Raw genomic sequence first — 22333 nt, forward strand, 5'->3', positions numbered from 1 at the left:
CAGTGCTACCAAAATATGTATTTTCACCTCATTTTGCACATGAGCCTACATTATAATGTTAGGGAAGTTAGAATTAGTGTTTAGTAAATGTTAATTAAGTTAGTCAGTTATGTATATTCTAATCTAGTTTTCATGCATGAGGTATCCAAAACAAAAATGGTGCACTTCATTGTTTGGCCTGGCATCACTTTGGGCATTTGCTGTGTTATGAATTCTGTACCTTGCATGCCATCAACAACATATTCACATGTTATACTGGCAACACAAAAATAAATGTATGTACCACATTACTGCTGGCAATAAAATGCCACTGCATTTTGCAATGAACAGTATGCCTCTACCTTAACATTTTGGTAAAACGCTATATATTTTCTTACATGTTCCCTCCTTTTTCGACAATTATGGCTACCCAAATCCACAATTGGAGGAAACCCAAATTGTTATCCTTTTTTCTTTCCATCATAGCAACTCAATGAAATGATCATTGAAATATTTCATCATAAATCACTGCTCAATCATAATGAAAGTTAAATTCATCTCAACTGAGTTCATAAGTCCTTATAAAATATTGTACACGTTTCTTTCCAACTGAAGTGTCCATGTGTTTTCCAATGTCTTTGTTTGATTGTGAAATCAATATTTTAAGTTACAATAATAAAACAATAAAATAAAACAAATAAATAAAACAAAGAACTAACTCAACTAATTAAAATAATTAAATAAAACAATAAAGTTGTGGGACTCCATCGCCCATACTTCCAGTCACATATGGGATAATCTTCTCCTCTCACAACGCTGCAGAATTAAGTTCAAATCACCATTGTTCCATTAATGATATTTGCTATCTTTATGGTCGCACCTCCAAGACGTCCTGATCATCAATTCTTTATCATTTGGTTCATCCAATGAAACTCTTTCACCCTGGCGCTCTTGGATTCTTTTCGAAGGAAGTCATCTCTTTGGGCGTCCCGGTTACTTTGTCTTCACCTCCATTATACCCAGGCTACTAACTGTAATGTTGTTCTTTCTCAGATTCATCTTAATAGTATGCTTTTCTTTATGATTCAATAAAAATTCTACATCCGAGTCTATCGGGAATGTATCCCTTTGAAAAAATTCAATATTTTCCACTTGGCTTTCCCAAATATCATTTGTAATATGGAATAATGTTAGACCCCCAATCTAAACCACTGTATGCTTTGGAACCTGCAAGTAAAATACATTATATTTCAATTGCTTGACAACAAATGTTCCATGATTTAAATGCGCAATTGTCATATTTTTCATGAAGGTGCTAACCAACCATCTATTTTTGACCATTTTGGCTTGTGCTAACTCCTCAGCACCCAAATTGCTAATGACCACTTCACATCCTCCTGATACACCTGGATCAGGTTTTAAACCACAAATAGCATATGTAACATCAGGAACAAATGGTTTACTTGGATAAATGTAATTTTGTTCTTTAAGTTTTATACATGTTTCCAGGTTCGGGATCAAGTAAACTTCAGGCAGGTTCAGGATCAAGTAAACCTCGGGCTCCCATGACTGAAATGCCACCACCTCTGGAGTTTTAATTTTTATATATTTCCCTTCTTGCCAAAATCCCACGTTATCTACCCACTTAGTTTGATAAATACATTCAGGGACTATTTATGGGATGCATAATAAAAATCCGATTTCCATTCTTTCCAAATTCGCATATAGTGGCATTGCATTGCCCATTTCAAATGCAACTTTCACCTATATTGTGTCGATTTCCCTTTTAGTTATTCTTTCCGTCATTTGATAAATAATATCTTGTGAAACAAAATATAACGGTATATGTCCTTGAATTAATTGGGAAATCGCAGTTTGGACCTCCCTCATGTAATTTGTCAACAATCTATTAACAGGATTTATTACATTCATAATCTCATTCAATATTGGGTCATGCTTGATTATTAGTTTAGTACTATGTTGTATGTGGCGCACTTCATTGTTTGGCCTGGCATCACTTTGGGCTTTTGCTGTGTTATGAATTCTGTACCTTGCATGCCACCAACAACATATTCACATGTTATACTGGCAACACAAAAATAAATGAATGTACCACATTACTGCTTCCAATAAAATACCACTGCATTTTGCAATAGACAGTATGCCTTTACCTTTACATTTTGGTAAAATGCTATATATTTTCTTACAGGGCACAGTAGTTAGTGATGTGCACATCATGCTGTGACATCAACATTGACATCATGGTGGTGTGTGCATCTCTTCCCCCGAATCAGTGCCATATGCCTGTCATGCAACTTACCAAGCAGCCAGTTACGTCGTCCAGCATGTCGCTCCATGTAGCGTGGTAGCGTGGAGTTTCGCAGGACCATAGAGTCATGAGTTGATCCGGAATATCAGGCACAACAATGTGTTATGATCTTGCTGGGGTCACACACCATCTGCACATTGATGGAGTGGTATTGCTTGTGGTTGGGGTACACCACCTCCATTGCATGCAGGACCACCAACTCCATGTGGGTACAGTTGGGGACACCTATACAATTTGGCATGCCTGCCAGTGCATAGAAGCCAACTTTGGTGTCAAGAATCTCCTGGGGAGTACGTGGTAGGGATATGTAGACCCTTGTGTGCTTGAGGAAGGCATCCAGCACTTGGTTCAGAATGCGAGAAAATAAGGGTTGTGATATGCCATGCATGCATGTGCCCCACTGTGTGCTGGCAAGGAAGTGGAGCACCGACACCACCTTCAGTAGAGGGGGGATGGCGGTGCGTATTTCAATGAGGTTGACAATGTCGTGTATCATGTCCACGATGGTGCTGATGGTGTCCCGGTCCAGACGGTACAGGGTGTGGATCTGCTCCGGGGTTAGGTTGAAAGGACTGGCTCTGATGCGAGGGATTGGGGGCTGCCTGCGTGGTGCCGCAGGCTGCACTGGTGGGACATGCTGGGCCTGTCTCACCCTCCTTCTCCTCCTGCATCTCCTCTGTGGTGCCTGCTGGTTCTGTTGTTGTTGCTGGTGTTGCAATGCAAGCATGTCCTCCAGCTCCAATATTGCTACTATTATTGGTATCATCTTGGTGTGGGAAGGGGTGTGGTGTGTGGGTGTGCTCCTTTTGTACTGGCCCAGACTCCATTGCCTCCAGCCGTGCTGATTGTGTGCATCTGTGGCAGTTGGGAACACTGCACATAGCATTTTACGGTTGGTTCGAGATGCCGGTATCCTCTATTAACGCCTTCATGATGCCGGTATTTGCTTGTCCGGCTGTCTTGTGATTTCCTCCCATTAGCGGCATGCCGGTATTGCCCGTATGATGGGCCGCGTGCCTGCGCCCATGCCGCTATTAGCGGCACCGTTATTAATGGTGCCGCTAATAGGGGGGTCTCAGGTCGGAATAGCCCGGAGCGGTAAGCGATGTCGGTAATCCTTTACCGGAATCGTTTTTCCCTTACCTCCAACCTCGGAATGACCCCCAAAGTCTTCATGTGAAACAAGAGGCAAGGATGGGCAAAGAGTCCCTAAAAAATTTTTGCATTATTTGCAATCATTTTGACTTTTAGAAAATGTAGATATTACTGGATTAACACATTCATCTTTATTCTCTGCAGTGTTCAAAACATCTTTCTCTGAGAGACCTCACCCTACTTATGCACGCAATGAAACAATAAAAGAATATTTGTGTGGTTAAACTGGAAAAAACAGTTATCCATGATGTTGTGAAGGGGACAAATGGGAAAACAATGATAAACACAGATCCTTACAATTTTTGAAAACACTGGAAAAGCATCCCTGGAAGTAAATAAAAATAAACCCCTAAAACAAGAAACCCTAGCTATGTCGTCATCGTACATGGCTAACAGTAAAAACCTAGTGGGTGGAGGGATTGGTTAAGAGAAATGTATACTTATAGTTTGTATAGGAGATAGTCTCATCATTGGATGCCTCTTATCTGGTAGGCACCCCCTGGACTACCTCTAACTACGTAAAATACAGATAATAACATAAAATCAGCAGCAGATTGGCTTCTCCAACAATGTATGGACCACCATTTCATAGACCCTCATGATTGGTTGGCACACTCTTAACAACTTTGCACATTTGGCACATTAGCAGCATGTAAGCAATGAAACCAGGTGCAGGGGAACAACATCAGACAACTGCCTATCTTAGCTAATTAGCCTACCATCTCTAATCAGTTAGGCCCTAAGCCAAGGCTTCTTCTTTGTAGTTGACCTTGCTGACTATTCTCTTCCTCAGAACTTTAAAGTGAGTGAAGGTACATTGCTATGTTCGTCTGGAGCCTTATGAATGGACCTTGTTTTCCAATCTTGAAACAGGTGTGAAGAGGCCATGATTTTGTCCATTTCGCCCTTCCATTTAATATTTTTTGATTCAATTATATTAGGTGCTATTACTCTTCTTGGTCTCTGGAGACTTGGTTGCTCAATTCTGCATGTGCTTTCTGCATCTTTGATTGAACAATACTTGGCATTCACAATTGTTCACTCCTTTACTTAATCTAAGAGAAATATGTCCTGCGTATGTAGCTTATCCTCTTTGTCTCCTTTCAAACCTTACAGTTGCTTCTTGCTGTGGCATCCTTGATTTTGAGCCAAACGAATACCCTTTGTTCTTGCACAAATCTGTATTCCAGTGCCTGCAATCTACTGCATCTCTTGTCACTTATCTTCTTAGGGTATATGATTCTTCTTCATATTCGCATATAACGCCACTTTACATCAGTCGAACCTTAATTGTAGTTCTTCTATGCCCAGTGGTGTCTGCAGACTCATGTCTACCGCATCAGTTTGGGGATACATCCGATATGGTTGGCTGAGCGCATAAACCCTCTCATATCTCCAATGTAATATTGGGATGATACCAGGTGACATGCACAGTGTTGTCCTGCTGTTTTTCCAGTATGACGGAGGTGAGGGTGTGGGCCCTATAAAATACGTGGATGTCTGCCTCTCTGCAGATAGGAGAGATTGTCGTTTATACCGTGCATATATACCTTTGGATCTTGAGTTGTCTGCTGGCGCTTCCCAATTGATGATGTTGGAGAATGAGCACCTTTCTGTTGTTAGATGAAGGCTTTGTTAGGATCATTAGTGAGTCAATCAATCAATACATTAGAGAAAATGAAGCCTTCATGAAGAATTACTTTTTTTGGGATGCATTAAAAGCAACAATTGGGGCAATCATTATCTATGCAACAAAGGTGAAAAGAAAGATGAAAAAGGAACCGTGAGAATTAAAATCTAAGTTAAAAGTACAGGAGGTGAGCATCTGATTCCACGGCCCAGAATTTAACAACCCTTTAGCTAGCTCGGAGTAAATTGGAGACTTTTTTGCACTACGAAGCAGAAAATGTTTCTTTTATACAAGGCATGCTTATTGGGAATTTGTGGAGAAGGCTAGCAAATGTTTATCTGTATGTCTCAAAAATTTGGTGGAGTAATGAACGGTGAAATACCTACTTGTTGGAGTTGAACAATCAGTTTTGTAAAATAGTGATATTGCTTACATGTTTGTCCATTTCTAGTCTGCTTTGTATTCGGCTGATGCAGAGCCAGAGGTTAGTGTCCTGGATGAATTCTTTGTGAATCTTGAAATCCCTCATTTGGTTCCGGACAAGAGTCGACTCTTAGGGCCTCATTAAGACCCTGGCGGAATGGGTTTAACAGCGCTGGTAAAGGTGCCGGCGCCGTTAAACCCATTCCACCCTACTACGAGGTTCCTTTGCGGGACCCGCTGTGGACGTCTGGTTTTACCAGTCTGGTTTTACCAGACGTCCTCAGCGGGTCCCACGAGGGGCCAGCATGCTAACAACGGGCCTGTCTTTAACGGCCCCGTTGTTAGCATGTTCTCCATTCCCATTGAGCCGTATGGGGGCTCAAATGGGAATGGGGAAGGTCTGGGTCCGTGTTCCCTGAATGAGAAAATACCAGGCCCTCCAAGGTCGGAATGGCCCGGTATTTCCCCATTCAGGGACCACGGACCCGGACCCAGGTTTGGAAGCAGCCAAGCCCTTGTTAAGGGCATGGCTACCTCCAAACTCGTAATGAGGCCGTTAGATTCTAGAAAACCATGGGGCAAGATTGATGGAGCCTTGAAATGAATGAAGCCCAAAACATGCCTTGGCTTAGACGGTTTGCCCATAGACTTGCACAATGCATTTGTGAACATATGTTTCCCTGTTCTTGAGAGTCTCTTTGCGGAAATCTGTTAGAAGGGGATGACTGGGATTACACTACAGCAGCTCTTTTCAGGTGATCCCCAAGCCCAGCAAAGCACCCAACTATTGTGTGAATTTTCACCCAATCTCATTGCTCGGAGCTGATGTTGTTGAAGGTGTTAGCTCTGTGACTATAAGCGTTGATGCCATTGCTGCTTCACCACAATCAAGTTTCACCACAATCAAGTCGGTATCATTAAGGGTTGCCATGTGTTAGACAATATGTGGGAACTACTCCATATTATCCACCTACAGATGAATGATGTGCTGCCATGTGCTCTTATTAGTATAAACACAGATAAAGAATTTCATATAGATTTAGATGTACCTCATGTACATATTACAAATATTTAACTTAATTTAAGGCCATATATGATGAGTGGAGTGCTCTCTCAGGGCTTCATTTTACAGAAAGGTACTCACTGCAGATGCTCTCTATCTTCAATCCTTGTTAACTTGGCCACAGAACAGCTAGCTGTATCCGAGGGCATGCAGGCATGAGGTGAAAGGTATAACGTACCCTGAAACAAATAGTCGCTCCAGATTGACTGAAGTGAGTAAAGAGGTGACCAGTGTTTCCACCTAACTCTAACCCAGGCTTGCCAGCTTGTGTCCCTTTAAGGAGTTCTTTTACATGGTCCTCCTATTTTGAGTTATATCTTCTCCTAGAGACTGAAAGTATCCTGTGGAACTTTTGCTATTCTGCTCCTTTGTAAGACTTTGGCTCGACTCCTATACTGACTTTTTCATATAGTTAGGGATTGGACTTTAAAAGCATTAGAAGCTGTGAAAAGTGCCTGTAGATCGTTCAGCTCTGTTGCTGTGTGTATAACCAAGCTTTTTCCTTCCTAAAGACTTTATCTTATGTGGTTTTGCTACCTAAATACAATTACTGTATATCTGTGATGTAACACAAGTGTTCAGTAGTACCGCTAATACAGTAGAAAAGTCATTAGTGCCAAACTCTGTAACAATTGTACCACAAGCAACTACTATTGAAGTACTGCCCTTTGAAAAGTATTATTAAGAATTCCTATTGTGTTGGTTAAGTGAAATAAGTATTGATCTACCTTCCTTTTGTAAATATAATACATTTATATTTTAATATAACATTTAATGTGTGTTTCTTTGGACTATTGTAGTTACTGGGCTCAGGGTACTTACCTATAGCTCACATCTTCCTCCTATGATGAGCCTGGCTGCTCTGCCATTCTACCAAGATCCCTTGGGTAGTACAGACTTATACTAAGAGTTGGGGACCTGTATACCGAGGGATAGTTTTATGAAGTTTTACTTCGAGTGGACTTTAGGAAAAATCCCCTAAAACTGCGGTTACAGCTGGTAGGATTGAGTAGTGTTGGATTACATTGACTCCTGGTTGCACCTGTATCCAACGAATACATCCACAAGGCTGGTTACTATACTGTGAACTTCTAAATCACTATAACAATGGAAAACATTAAGGCTGAGGCTCTTATCAATCTCACAGTAGATAAACTAAAAGATGTGTGTAAAGAGAGATGCCTTAGTACATAAGGAAAGAAAAGTGAGCTGATCCAAACTTTGTTCGATCATCAAGTAACTGTAACTAGGCCAGTAACCACTACTCCCAGAATTGATATGAATGATGAAGGGCAAAGTTTAACTCTTAGTCCCCATCTTCCAAGAAGTGAGGAAGAAGGTGATGTGGATGCTAATATGATTATTGATCTACCCCCAAACCTCCTAACCTCACTGTTACCTACTTCTAACATGTCAGCAGAGCTGGTTCTAGAAATAGAGAAAATGAAAATGCAGATTGAATTCAGAAAGCTGGAATTCAAGAAAAGGAACTAAGGATGGAACTGCAACTCAGAGAGAAAGAGATGCAGCATGAGTAGCATAGGAAAAAGTTGTCTCTCGACTCCCCTTCTGTTTCAGAGTCTTCTTTGCCAGACACCTCCAGGTTCAGGAAGCCTTGTCTCCCAAAAGATTTGGTGAGTGTGTGTGATGCAAAAACGATATACTGGATTCTCTGGGTACATTTGAGTTTAGATGTAAAGTACAAGGTATATGTGAGAGTGAATCTGTACCGTGGTTATCTATAGGATCCTCCATAATGGCTGTGATTCTGTGATGGAGTTTAATGGTGCTGATAGAGAGGATTACCAGCTGGTAAAGACTGCTCTCATAGCTAGGTTTTGGAAGATCCCTTCCCAATACCTGAAAGGTTTTAGGGACCACAAGAAGAAAGATGGAAGTTTGTGGGCAACTTGGGTGTGTAAAAGCCTGAAACACTAGATGGGTGGATTAAGGGCTACAAGGTGGGCACTTATGATGGTATGAGATGTCTTGTCATGCTAGAAAGTATTTTTGATGCCTGTTTCCCAGAGCTGAGACAGCATCTCGCTGACTCTAAGGAACGGGACCCCAAGAAGTTAGCACTAGCTTCTGACTTGTGGGTGGCCAACAGGGCTTCTCACAAGGATTCCGGGGCTCCTCACAAGAAAGAGGATGGGAAGAATCAGGATAATTCCAAAAATCCCCCACCAAAAGAGGGTTACAAACATAAGAAGGGTAAATTCCCCTATGCACAACCTTATAGGACTAGTGAAACCTTTAGACCCAAACCAGAGGGAGGTTACCAGAAACCCCAATTTCAAAAGACATTTGGAAAATGTGTGATTTGTGGGTCTGGTGACCATGTGAAAGGAGATCTCAGATGTAAGGGTAAACCTCCAGGGATCCCCTCTGTCATTTTAGCATTCACACATGACGTGGACATAACAATGACAGGCGCTAGCTTTCACACTACAGCTGAAGAACCCATTAGTGTTCAAGCTTGAGTTTTTTTGGTATCTCTGGGACTGTGGGAACATCAGAACATAGAATCTATAATTCCATTCCTGATAATACTAAAGAATATTATAAAGACAGTGTGCTTGCGAATTGGCCAGGACAGCACTGCCATTAGAGACACTGGGCCAGCCTAACTAGTTGATGTAAGTTTCTTTCAACCTGAGGAAGTTGCTAAGGCTCCCAAAAGGCTTACCAAGTTAGCAGGAGGTCCAGTGCAAATGTGTCCCATACTGCCAGCTATCATTACATATAATGGCATGAGTGTAGAAATCACTGTGAGTGTCCTGTCGGAAGTGCTTGGAAGGGTACTGTTGGGCAATGACTTGAAGTCCCTGGGTGTAGTTTCCAGCACACCAAAGGCTCCTTCTAGGAAGAGAAGGGAGCTGACAAGAAAAGCAAGGGAGAGGCTTTCCAACTGAGATCAAGAGTCTCCAAAGGAAAGAAGGGCCTCAAGCCCAAACCTTCCTCAAAGAAGAGAGTTCCTGTAAAAGAGAAACTTCTGGTCACACCCGTAAACCAAGGGATAGTTTTATAAAGTCTTACCTCAAGTGGACTTTAGGAAATCTTCCCTAACTCACCAACACTATACACACTTGGTTCTTCTCAGGGTCTCTCGGCCTCCTCCGTTTCTAGGATGTTAGAGAAGGGACGTCATTTAGGGGTTACCAAGGGTTGCACCTGTGACTCCTGAGGTCTCCCTTGCTACCCCTGTGCTCTACCTTGCTACCCCCAGCAGCATCTGGCTCTTTGTTTCTGGAGTGGCTGGTTTTATGATAGCTATAGCCGTTTAAGATCGCTCAGTGGGTTGAGCGCTAGCTGATGCAATGTGTGTGTGATCAGTAGGTTGCAGGTTCGACTCCAGGCAACATCAACTCAGCCTTTATTCCTGCTGAGCTTGATAAATGAGTACCAACACAGGTTGGGTAATATTGTATGTATATTTGTTCTATATGAAGCACTTAAGCATGAGTTCTATATAATAACACATCATTATCGTTTGGCCTTGGACGTCTACTTGCATTCACAGTAATTTCATAATATGGGCTTATACATACTGTTAGTAACGATACATATGGTGATCCATTCTTGTATAAATGTATACCACTCTACAGTGATAGCGTAACCATATTTTTCGTAGTGTACTTAGAAACAATGGTATGTGATGCCACTTCCTGTTTTGTCAAGGGGTGAAATGTCATGTTCCATCGCTTACCGTGATGTCACTTTGGGGTGTGGTCAAATGACATCACTTCCTGTGATGTCATTAGAGGTCAAGGGTCATGTGATGTCACTTTCGCTACCCCTAGCATTTTGGTGAATTGACGTCCCTGTGTAAGAGACACATTATTTTGTCCCTAGGTAACTGTGAATGAGAAGTTGAACCAAGGAGCCAAATAAATGGGGATACTTCGTTGCATGCCTGCCTCTAATGTTAAATGTATGAAAATAGACCTATACTTCAGACTGTGCCAACAAATTATAATTCACAAGTTCTATTGCACCCCAGCAATAATGTTGCTGTGCATATTAAACCCGCCGGGTGTATGTTGGCCATGCCAAAACAAATAGATTCCAGTATCCACATGGCCTGGGAATGTGAGAGGGTACTCAGATTTCGGAAGGGAATTCTGGGTTTTGTGCACCTGGTTCTAGCTGTATGATACCCAGAGAGCCTTTGGTGATTTTGCCTGGTGTATTCAGAGGGTTTATAAATCACCCTCGCAGATGCTTGATGCTGATTGATTGTCCTCCGATTATGGTTATCAAATAAAATCTTAAAGTTGTGAAGGCCATTGTGGGATCACTGTGTAACTTAGATGTCGCTGTTACCTGCATAGAGACAGAGTGACTTGAGAAGCATGTGACCATATGGGCTCCATACAATGCATTTGTGAAGCCACTGGCATTCTCTGCCGCCCCATGACCCCCTCCTCTCGCCCCCAGCTCACGGCCCTACTGTATATTTATTTACCTGGCGCCATTCCTTCACGGGCATTTCGTATCCTTGTCACTTAGTTTCATTTAAAAAAATGTGATTAAAATAATATGTGGGATATGATGCCACACATCCCTTTCACGTTTTCCATAGGGACAGAGGTACCGCCCGAAAATGACATGACCAAGGAACTGGGCAGCTGTCGGGAGCAGTGAAGCACAGCGTTACATGTACTTCTTTAACTGGCAACATACACTTTCAAGTTATCTCAAATGAAACTCTCAGGTGTATGGAAAAAGAGCAACGTAGTCCCACATAGCCGATAAGTGGCTCTGGGGATGTAATAACGAAGGTTTACAAAGGTAGCAGGCGCCCCTCTCTCGAAAGAACAAGGCGTGATAACCTGTTCAGTGGTTATTAACCACTTGAGAGTTCGCAGCCATTGCTTTTTCTCACTGTGCCTTTCACAGATGGGAAATATCCATTTGCATATCAGTCAACAAGGGTGAAACACGTGTATGGGGTTGCTGGTGGTACTCTCGTTCAGATTGGAATTGCCATTGTATTTCGGTGCTGGACTGCCCCTGGGCAGGACAAAGACTGATATGCAAATGGATATTTCCCATCTGTGAAAGGCACAGTGAGTAAAAGCAGTGGCTGCGAACTCTCAAGTGGTTAATAACCACTGAACAGGTTATCATGTCTGTTCTTGCGAGAGAGGGGCGCCCGCTACCTTTGTAAAACTAGATGTAATAACGAACACGGCCAAAAGTGGGGCACTTTGTAAATGTCACCAGGAATGGTGGTAGTAGACAAGTCTACCCTTGCTACCTGATCTCTATGTTGTTTGTGCTCCCCTGTCTTAGAAATCCGCTAAAAACAGGAAAGGAGGTAATTCGTCTCATTTCTGCGAATTATGGTTAATATTGCATGTGCATATCATTACTGTGAGGTATCTCTTTTTATAATCACTTCTCTTGTGCAACAATCGATAGATGGTTACATCTGATTTTACCGAATGCAAAAATAACGAAAACGTTTTTAACTAAACATTTTTACCGAAAAAAAAAATACTGAATTTCTTTTTTTTATTTGGGGGGTCCCCCCAACCCCTCGTTTCCCTTAATTTATAATCCAACCCCAACTCCCTCCCCATCCGTTTCAACCCTTTACGCCACACCCATATATATATATATATATATATATATATATATATATATATATATATATATATATATATATATATATATATATATATATATATATATATATATATATATATATATATATATATATATATATATATATATTTTTTTTTTTTTTGTTAAAAAAAATCAGTATTTTTTCGGCAAAAATGTTTAGATAAAAATGTTATTTGTTATTTTTAATTCGGTAAAATCACTGTATACCTAGATAGACATATTTATACAACAACTAGGGTTCAAGTACTCTTGTATGAGAATATCAGTACATATGTTGGAAGCAGGACACATTCTTCTTAATCATGTTGCTGGTTGTTTCCCGCAGGAACTTTTAAAAATAAGGGACACGGCCTCTCCAAATTACAAGCGATTACAGATCATCAGCGCGAGTTTCGAAGACCTTGGAAACGAATCGGTGGTATTTGGAAAGCTTTTCCTTCAGATTAAGGTAATTGTGATACACAGTTCTCTACCCACATCATTTTGCAACAGCATTCTAGTAATGGAGACTTGCCAAATTAAAATTACATATCCTTTCTTGTAAAAGGAGAGGGAGGAAAAATTGAGCTCCTAATTGGAAAGCAAGTTGCAGGTGCCTGATGGGGTTGAGAGTGTTGCGTGGCAAATACAGGCAGGATGAGAATCTCTCGCATCGCAATTATCAGCATTTGCGGCCCTGTGTACCAACACAACGCGGTCACATGATCGCACTCAGGAGCTCATGGGCCATTGAAGACCAGACAATGCGTGAAGCAAGGATCACAGCATCGCACAAGAAGTGTCCCATATTATTTAGTGTGCTGCAAACCCACTTCCCTACACTTGCACATCTGACTAGAGAACTAAGGGTGGGAGCAGGAGTGGTGGAGGGGTGAAAAGGATGGTGTCCCTGGAAGGAAAGGCTGCAGGTACAGTGGGGTTCTGGAATCCAAGGTGGGCTGACAGGGGCAGGTTGAGAATATGGGGCATAGTCATTACCTGCATTCATGGCTGTGTGTACCATCACAACCCAGACACAAGACTGCACTCAGCAGCCATAGACCATTGAAGCCCCGACACTGTCTGCAGAGAGAAACACAGGATCACACATAACGTAGCCTCCATCGTTCAATGCGTTGTCACACCATATTCCCGCAACCGCACAGTGGAGGACAAGGTTCAATGGGCAGGTGGAAGGCAATCTGGCAGAGTAGATTGTTGAATCTGGGGCAGAGGCTGAGAGTCTTGAGACAGATCGAAAAGCTGAGACTTGCAGCTGAAAGAGGATAGAAGGTCAGGGCCAATCTGATCAATAGGGAATAGTGTGCAAATTCTGATCCTATAGTAGAAAAGAATGACACACTAAGTTGGAAAGGGGGAAGGTAAATATGAAGATAACTTACTTATCCTAGTGAGACAGGCTGCACTGATGAGGAAAAGGCTGAGAGCTCGGGGTGGGTGCAAAGGGGGAAGGCTAAGAGTGAGCTGCCATTGAACTTGGAAAGTGGATTCTCATGCTGACAGCATGGGGATAGCAGACTGTAAAAATGAGGATGAAGACTGAGAGCAGCTCTGGGTTGGTGTGGCATGATAAGAGCCTGGTAAAGGAGTTAAGTTCTCCCCCGCTTTACTTATCTCAGTGAGAGCAGTAAAAAGAAAGAGGAATGGACCCGGACAGGATGTGAGATGTCGAGGGTTCTGATTGCTGATAGGTGGAGGTGAAGGGCCTCAGGACTACTAAAAGCAAGGGTCTTGTGGGGATTTGTAGTCCTTTCATGATTTTGTCATTCCATTAAAAAAAAGAAAAGATGTTGAATACATGAAGTTTGAAGTTTTTGAAATGCTGTGAGTTGCAGGATTAAAGAAAGATAAGCATAATGCGCCTGATGTGGCGACACAGTGCAGATTCGAATGCACCTCATATACCCCACCAGGGTAACCTCCAAACATTTATTTCTCACCCTACTACAAATCAGAGGTCCCACTGATATACATCTCTGGCCGTGCCTTGGCAAGTTGCATCTGCCAGTAAGCGTCAGCAATATACGCCATTAGAGGGTGGGCTCCCTGTCACATACACATGTATTGACAGGTTGATGCTTACATCTATGACCTATTGTACCATGCAGCAAAATTACCTAAGAGGACAGCTTTCCGCCGACACCTACAAAGATATCTCGTCAGCTTGAGGCCACACCTGCCAGGCAGCCTGAATGATTCCTCCATGATGTTAGTAATCGGATCAGAATTGTTCAGAGTATCTGGCTCATTTGTTACAAATATTAGATCTTCCAGAGAGGAACCTATCACGCTTCTTAACAGGAAGAGTTTAAATACGGAACATCTAAGATGTTGTAACTATAGGAGAAACATTCAGTTTATGTTCTGATTCATCCTTGAATATGTTTTCTAGACTATTTATTATTGTACTCCCTGACCTACTGTTAAAATGGAATTAAGCATTTCTGTACAATAGAAAACGTACAGGCCCCACCCACAAGTGGTTGGACAATTGTTCAAAGAACATCTACCAGCTAACATGAGTCTTTACAATTATTTTAGAGGGTACTGTACAATCTACCAAATGTCCAGGAATTACTACTCAAAATACTTTGGTCAAAGCGATGTGTGTAGTGTGTGCCCCTTTAAGGGAATGATGGCAGAGCAAGTCATCATGGTATCTTAATAAAAGGGGCAGTCCGCGCCACATAGAGATTATTGTGAGCAATGGAGCCCAAGATACAAGTAACTTCTCTGTTTCTCATTTCTACATCGGGGAGGCTGCACCAGGACGTGGCTCTCCCCGACACAACACGTGCGACCAGGGGAATGCTGCAGCGGTATGCTATCTGTGCGGCCGACACCGTGCTCAGTCACTGACAGCACTTGTGGCCCAGCCCGCTGTAGACCCGGCCTGCCACCGGCGCCTGCCATCATAGTCAGCTCCTGTCCTGTGACGACAGAGGAAAAGCGAGAAGTTGTGCGTAGGATCCCGGCAGCAGCGTTCCATGTGGTCTGCTGCACCAACGCCTTTATGATGATCACCTGGGCCGCTATGGGTGAAATTGTGGTTCGTGTTGGGCCTCAAGGCCTTACCAGGTGTCCTCTGTATGGGCAGGGGATGGGGTAGAGGATAGGGGAACAAACTTTTGGTGACGGCTGTTCCCAACCTGTAAGCAACCCCACGTGCAAGATACATGTGAGATACAAGAAAAAGAAGAAAAAAAAGGAAATATAAAGGGAAACTACAACCTTCAGACCGAAGAGGGGTGGCAGCACCTGTCTGGAGTGCTTGTGCACCCCAAATTGTGTTCCTTGTCTACGGCAGGGGTGGCGCTGACCCACTGGCCCACCCCGAGTCGGGCCACCTTCAGGTTCAGCATTTCTGCAATTGTGCCTTTCTTGGCGGTATTATCAGTGTGGAGACCCCTTTGGACACGCAATATGGCAAATGATGCAGGAGGCACCTCTGCTGGTGGCAGGGTGCTTCGCCCGCAAGCTTCCCTGGCCCACTGCAAGAGTTTGATGTTCCAGGGTCCCCATTGTCCATGAGTTTGGGTTGGTCCGCATGGGTGAAGCATCTTGAGATGCTCGTGGCAGCCACGGGTGAAGACGACAATATTACCAAAAAGTCAATCATGATATTTTCATCTAGTGCCACTGGGCACAACATTTTTGAGACCCAACGACCTGTTGAAGGCACGTTTGATGCTGCGAAGAATGCAGTGCAAGAGTATTTCATGCCAATGGTGAACCTAGACTATGAAAGGTTCCTCATGAGACTACAAAAACAAGGCCACTACCTTGTGGCGTCGGTCTGCCCATGGGAAAATGTAACAGTCTGGGGCACAGGTATACTATGTCACAAAGGGGGTGGCTGTTACATGGAAATATAGGGCACTAGGTCAAATCATTCAAATCAAGTCTCCTAGTACAGCCCAATTGAATTGAATTCATATCACCTAATATGAAGAATAACACAATGTCAACCATAGAGGTGTAGAAATTATATCATATCTTATTTTCAACACAATACAATACACACAATCAAACAATGTGCAAATCCAACAAAGCAAATATGTGCAATAAATACCGTCCCGAACTCACGGGGGCACTTTAACATATACAGAAACACATAAATACAAATGTATACATTTGAATACAAGAAATTAATAAAGTCATACATAGAAGAAAGAAAAAAAAAGAAAAAACATAATCATACATATTGCTTGAAAGGGGTCAGCATCATCGGCTACAGTTGGCCGTTATTAACAGAAAGATGCACATAGCTTAAAGCTTATGTCTATGGAGTCTGTTCAATTCTCAATTAAACAGGAAGTTTCTTAAACCCAAACGTCGTCGTGAATTCAAATGAAAAAGGTTAAAGATGGACAGAAAGATCAGTCCTCTTTGATACAACAAAGTCCAGGTGATTCTTGAACTGTTAACGGGTCTGCCAACGCAGAAGGGGGGCCAAAGAGAAGGAAAATCCTTCAGTTGTTTGTAGCAGTTATCACTAGTGGTCCAAACTTGAGCTGAGGTCTAATACAAGGATGTTCAGTCCCTTCTCATAACCATGCGTTTCGGCGGTTTGAACATGAGAGTTCAAGTCCTTAGACAGGAAGATCCGCCTTCATCAGGGCAGTAGTAAACAGGACCCTGTGTCATCCGCCGACGCTCTTGGCGTCTGTTTCCGTGTTGACGGCTCCTCGACTGGAGGCGGAGCAGATATTCCACCACGTTCCTTCCCCTGCGTAGACTGCCGGTCTAGAGGTTTTTCAACATGGCGACTGCTGGGAGGTACTTAGCTCCACTTCCCACAGCGGTCGTCGCGTTGCAACTCCCTTGCTGTGCATTTTCGCTACCTTTGGGTATAAGCACTAGTTTTCCTTTTCCCACGGCCACGCTTGACCGTGTCTTTTGTCTCTCTGGCTCGCCCTTCTCGCGGGTCGCCTTCACGCTCTCTTCCCTCTTACGCTTTCCTCTTTTCTCCGCTGCTGCTCACCTGTTTCCCCCCGCAGTTCCTGCTTCATATCTCCGCAGGCTGACCGCGGGCTTCCACTTGTTTTCCCCCGGCAGCCTCTCTCTCTCCTGCCGACAGCTTCCTCTTCTTCCTCTCTCCGCCCCACTCTGTTTTTGGACAGTGTGTACTTGGAGCTGTCTCCAGCGGCTCTGGTATTTCGGCGGAACCCATTCCGCTCATGCTCCTGCTCCTGCTGCAGCCTGCTTCTGCCAACTTACCTGCTCTCAAGGACTCAGTCTGCATCAAGATCTTGGACTTCTATCAGTGCAATACGGCATTTCCACTCGCCGGAAGGGTTTTTTCCGCCGGTAACAGCTTTTTCCCTTCTGCACAGTCTGATCGCGGGAAGGGGGCCCCAGGACGGCTGTTTGCTAGCATTCACTGTGGCTTCCTCCCAAGACAGGCATTACACACACAAGAAAGAAAAGGATTACTTGTCTCATCGACAGCTACATTTGGAGGATTTCGAATCAGGTGAGGAGAGTGGGGAGGTAAGAGGGTTGGAAGGAAACAAATTGGACAGATTGCAACGCCTGCCAGTAAAAATGTCAACCGAAGAGCAGATTCAAGAATTATAGAAAGCAATCCAAAGCATGTCCCAAGAGCTCCAGACCGTAAAGGCAGAGAATGTTGTTCTGAAACAGATGATCTTGACACGTGAACCTCCATCACCAGAACTACCTGTCATGGCACTCTCTGCAGGGAAGTTTGATGGAACCCCTAAGAAGTCAAGGAGTTCCTGGAAGCCTGCATCGTGTATTTCACCTTCAGCCCCGTTTGTTTGCCACTGACCAAACAAAGATTAGGTTCATGATTTCTAATATGACCGGTAATGCCCTGACATGGGTTACTCCGCTGGTTACCAGTGCCAACCCGATTCTACAGGATTTTACAGGATTCCAAGACCTATTTAAACAAACCTTTGAAAGGCCTGAATTGACATATACAGCCTGTGAAGATATGTTGGATATCCGCCAGGGGTCTTCGGAAGTTCTGACGTACATATCAGAGTTCAAAACATTGGCAGTGGAGACCGGATGGTCGGAGCAAGCCCAATACGCCATTTTCCGGCGAGGCCTCAAGGAGGAAATTAAGGATGAACTCGCTAGAGCTACTCGACCTCCATCTTTCTCGGACTTATTGTCTGCTGCCCTACAAATTGAATATCGCCTTCAGGAACGGCGTTTGGAACGTCGTAGACATCGAGCAACAGCCTATCTCACTGAACCCTCAACTTCTTCCTCCACTCCTTCTTCTTCTTCTCACCTCCCTGAGGAACCCATGCAGATTGGAGCTACGAGGAGACCTTTGTCTGCAGCATAAAGAAGGAGAAGAAGAGAGAAAGGTCTATGTGCCTATTGTGGTTCAGCTCAACATCTTCTCAAAGAATGTCCCGAACTTCCTCAGAAAAGGCAGGGAAACGGGCTCCCTCGGCGCCAGTAGGGACCTGGTTCCGAGGGGCTTCTGGTACTACTTGCAGTCCCTATGTTTCTCTCTCGATTTCGGCTCCCAGTTTCCAGGATGATTCAAGACTCATGGTCCTTCCTGTGCTCATCAACGTCTATGGACAGTCAGTTGAGTGCCTCGCACTCTTGGATTGTGGCGCGGCAGGGAACTTTGTGGACACCCTATGGGTCAGACAGGTGGGCCTCCGTAGACTGCCCCGCATGGAAGATCAAAAGGTGGAGGGAGTGGATGGTTCACCCCTTTCTTCAAGACCCATTACTCACACTACTGAGGAACTTCCTGTTACCATCTTCCAACACTCTGAGATTATCAAATTCGATATAATACGAGCTGCCCATTTCCCGGTTATTCTCGGTATCACATGGCTGAGGAAGCCTAACCCATACATTAACTGGGCGGACAACCAACTAAACTTCTGCTCCTCATACTGTAAGCTCCATTGTTTGTCCAGCAGAAATGATCTCCAGACCATGACAGTGTTGGCCAAGGAGCAGACCGGTGTTCATGCATTACCCTTAAACTGCTCTCCCTACCAGGAAGTGCTCATTGAAAGAAAGCCAGCCACCTTGCCCCCTCATAGGCTGGAGGATTGCACCATAGAATTAGAACCCAACGCACTGGTTCCGTTTGGAAGGATGTTTTCTTTGACGCAAACCGAAAAACAAGTTTTGCAGGACTTTCTTGATGTCAATTTGCAGAATGGGCTCATACAACCTTCTAAGTCCCCAGCTGGAGCATCTTTGTTTTTTATAAAGAAAAGAGATTCTACTGACCTGCGTCCTTGTATAGACTACAGAGGCCTCAATAAGGTGACAATCCGGGACCGGTACCTCATGCCATTAATACACGAAATAATTGAAGCAGTTCAAGGAGCACGCTTGTTCACTAAACTGGATTTAAGGAATGCTTACCATCTATTGCGGATTGCACAAGGGGACAAATGGAAGACAGCCTTCCGTACCCCCTTTGGGCTGTATGAGTATAAGGTTATGCCTTTTGGATTGGTTAACGCCCCAGCAGTATTCCAAAGGTTCATGGACCGGATGTTTTCAGACTTGTTGTCAATCTCTGTTATAATCTATCTAGACGACATTTTGATATTTTCTGCCACTCAGGAAGAATACAGGACACATGTACAGCAGGTATTGGAAAGACTTAAAGAAAATCTGCTTTTAGTCAAACCTGAGAAGTGTGTTTTTGCCGAGTCTTCTGTTCCCTATCTGGGATACATTCTATCTAAGGAAGGCATTTCTATGGATCCGGGCAAGGTGACGGCCATTCTCGATTGGTCTTCTCCGTCTAATGTCAAAGAGGTACAAAGATTCCTCGGGCTTCCTAATTTCTATCGCAGTTTCATCCCCAACTTTTCTGAGATCGTTCTCCCCATTACTCGACTGCTCAAGAAAGAGGTTAGTCCCTTCCGCTGGACCGAAGAAGCGTAACAAATCTTTTGTTGTCTAAAGAACCTCTTCTGCTCAGCTCCCATCCTTCGCCATCCCGAAAAGACCAGACAATTTATTGTGGAGACAGACGCTTCTGCTATGGCTATCGGAGCTGTTCTATTACAGTCTTTTGACGACTTGGAACACCCCATAGCCTATCTTTCCAAGACGTTGTCTCCTAGCCAACTTAACTATTCGGTCCTGGAAAAGGAGTTATTGGCAATAAAACAGGCCTGCGAAGTTTGGCGACATCTTTTGATGGGAGCACGTCACAAGGTTATAATCAGAACGGATCACAAAAACTTGATGGCTCTGCAAACTATGGAATGTGTCAACTCCAGGCAAGCCCGATGGGCCCATTTTTTTGCCCAATACGATTTACACATCACATACTTACCCGGCACCAATAATAAGTTGGCTGATGCTCTCTCTCGGAAGGATTCCATTGAAGCTAAAATGCCAGCGAGTGAACCAATGTTCCACCGAAACAAGATTTTGGCTCTAGTCAACACCTTTTTCCAGGAAATAAGGTCCGGGTCAACTTCTGAAAGATCAGGACTGCTACTCCAAAGGAAGACGCCATATACGGAGAAGGAAGGTCTGGTATACCTCAACAATCGCCTATATATTCCCGCTGGTCCTCTGCGTCGGAAGATCATTGGCTGGTGTCACGATACACTCACAGCAGGCCATCGTGGAACTTCCAACACCACTTAACTGGTTGCTCGATCTTTTTTCTGGCCGGATCTTAAGAAGGACGTAGAAGGATACCTGCGTGCTTGTCCCGTTTGTGCGATGACCAAAACCCTTACCGGTAAGCCCTTAGGCCTACTCACCCAACCAGAGATGCCTACACGTCCTTGGGGGCTGGTATCTACAGATTTCATCGTCAAACTCCCTGTTTCCAACTCCTGCACGTTCATCATGGTGACTATTGATACCATGACCAAATTGGCTCATTTTTCCCCATTACCTGGTCTGCCTACTGCTACGGAGATGGCTGAAGTTTTTGCCTGAGATATCTTTAGACTTCACGGTCTTCCTGATAAGATAATTTCTGATCGTGGCAGCCAATACGTCTCCAAGTTTTGGAAAGCTCTTTGTTCTCGTCTGGGTATGGAACGAGCTCTTTCATCGGGATTCCACCCCCAAACTAACGGTCAGACCGAGCGCCTCAATGCTACTTTGGAACAGTATCTGAGATGTTATAGCAACCAACTCCAGGATAATTGGGTTTCTTTACTCCCCACGGTTGAGTTTACGTACAACAACTCTAAGCATTCTGCCATTGGGAAATCTCCCTTCTTCTGCACTCACGGGGTATATCTCCGTGCCATTCTCCCTTTAGTGCCATTGCCAACGAACTCCCCGACGGCAGAAGGAATCCTGCAATCCATAGCAGAAGCCCATGCCACGGCCAGACAGTGTTTGGAAGAGAGTCGGAGATGCAATAAGGCTCAGGCCGATAAACATCGCAGGTCTTGCTCTGATTGGAAGGAGGGAGACAATGTGTGGTTATCCACCAGGTTCCTTTCCCGCTGAGTGCATCCCTATAAACTTTCTCCTCGTTTCTTGGGGCCCTTTCCTATACTTTCTAAAGTTAACCATGTCTCTTTTCGGATCAAACTGCCCCCTCACTTGGGGCGCATCCATCCTGTCTTCCATGCCTCACTTCTCAAGCCTTTTTTCCCTGACTCCTACTAGAGACCCGTACGCGACCAACAGTTTTCTCAAGAGACACACTCTGATGAATATGAAGTCTCTGCTATTCGGGATTCCAGATATTACCGAGGGAGATTGGAATACTTGATTTCATGGAAGGGGTATACAAGGTCGGAGGACTCTTGGGAACCGGCTTCCTACATCCACGCTGTCATGATGCCTACCTCCAAGGAGCCAGGTCCGACCCAGCAACCCCAGAGGCAGGCATCATTCCCCCCAGGGAAGTTCCAGCGGGCCCAAGCTTGGGGCCCTTTGGAAGCAGTCCTGGCGCCTTAGGAGCCAGGCTCATGTTGGACCCCAGTCCTGGCACCTTAGGCGCCAGGCTCATAAAGCTGGACATGTGTTCAAGTGTTTTTATGTGCACTTACCTGATGCAGACCATGCTGCTACATCCAGGCCCTCTTGAGGCCTGAATGGGACTACTTTACCTGTGGGACTACTTTCCACCCGGGTGTGGTCGGGGAAGGATACATACCTGATCGGTGGA

The 22333-nt window shown here is 44.1% G+C and overlaps 1 protein-coding gene across 2 annotated transcripts in view; it reads left to right on the forward strand.

The window, feature by feature from the left end:
• Positions 1-22333, forward strand: part of C4QH6orf118 (chromosome 4q C6orf118 homolog) — a 420601-nt gene that overhangs the window by 102338 nt on the left and 295930 nt on the right. For both annotated transcript variants that reach the window (XM_069607675.1, XM_069607674.1), the window contains exon 3: positions 12539-12661. In XM_069607675.1, coding sequence (XP_069463776.1) covers positions 12539-12661 — 123 coding nt within the window. The remainder of the gene's footprint in view (positions 1-12538; positions 12662-22333) is intronic.

This window comes from Ambystoma mexicanum, chromosome 4q (assembly GCF_040938575.1).
Source record: "Ambystoma mexicanum isolate Mex_15411 chromosome 4q, UKY_AmexF1_1, whole genome shotgun sequence".
Classification (NCBI taxonomy): Eukaryota; Metazoa; Chordata; class Amphibia; order Caudata; family Ambystomatidae; genus Ambystoma; species Ambystoma mexicanum.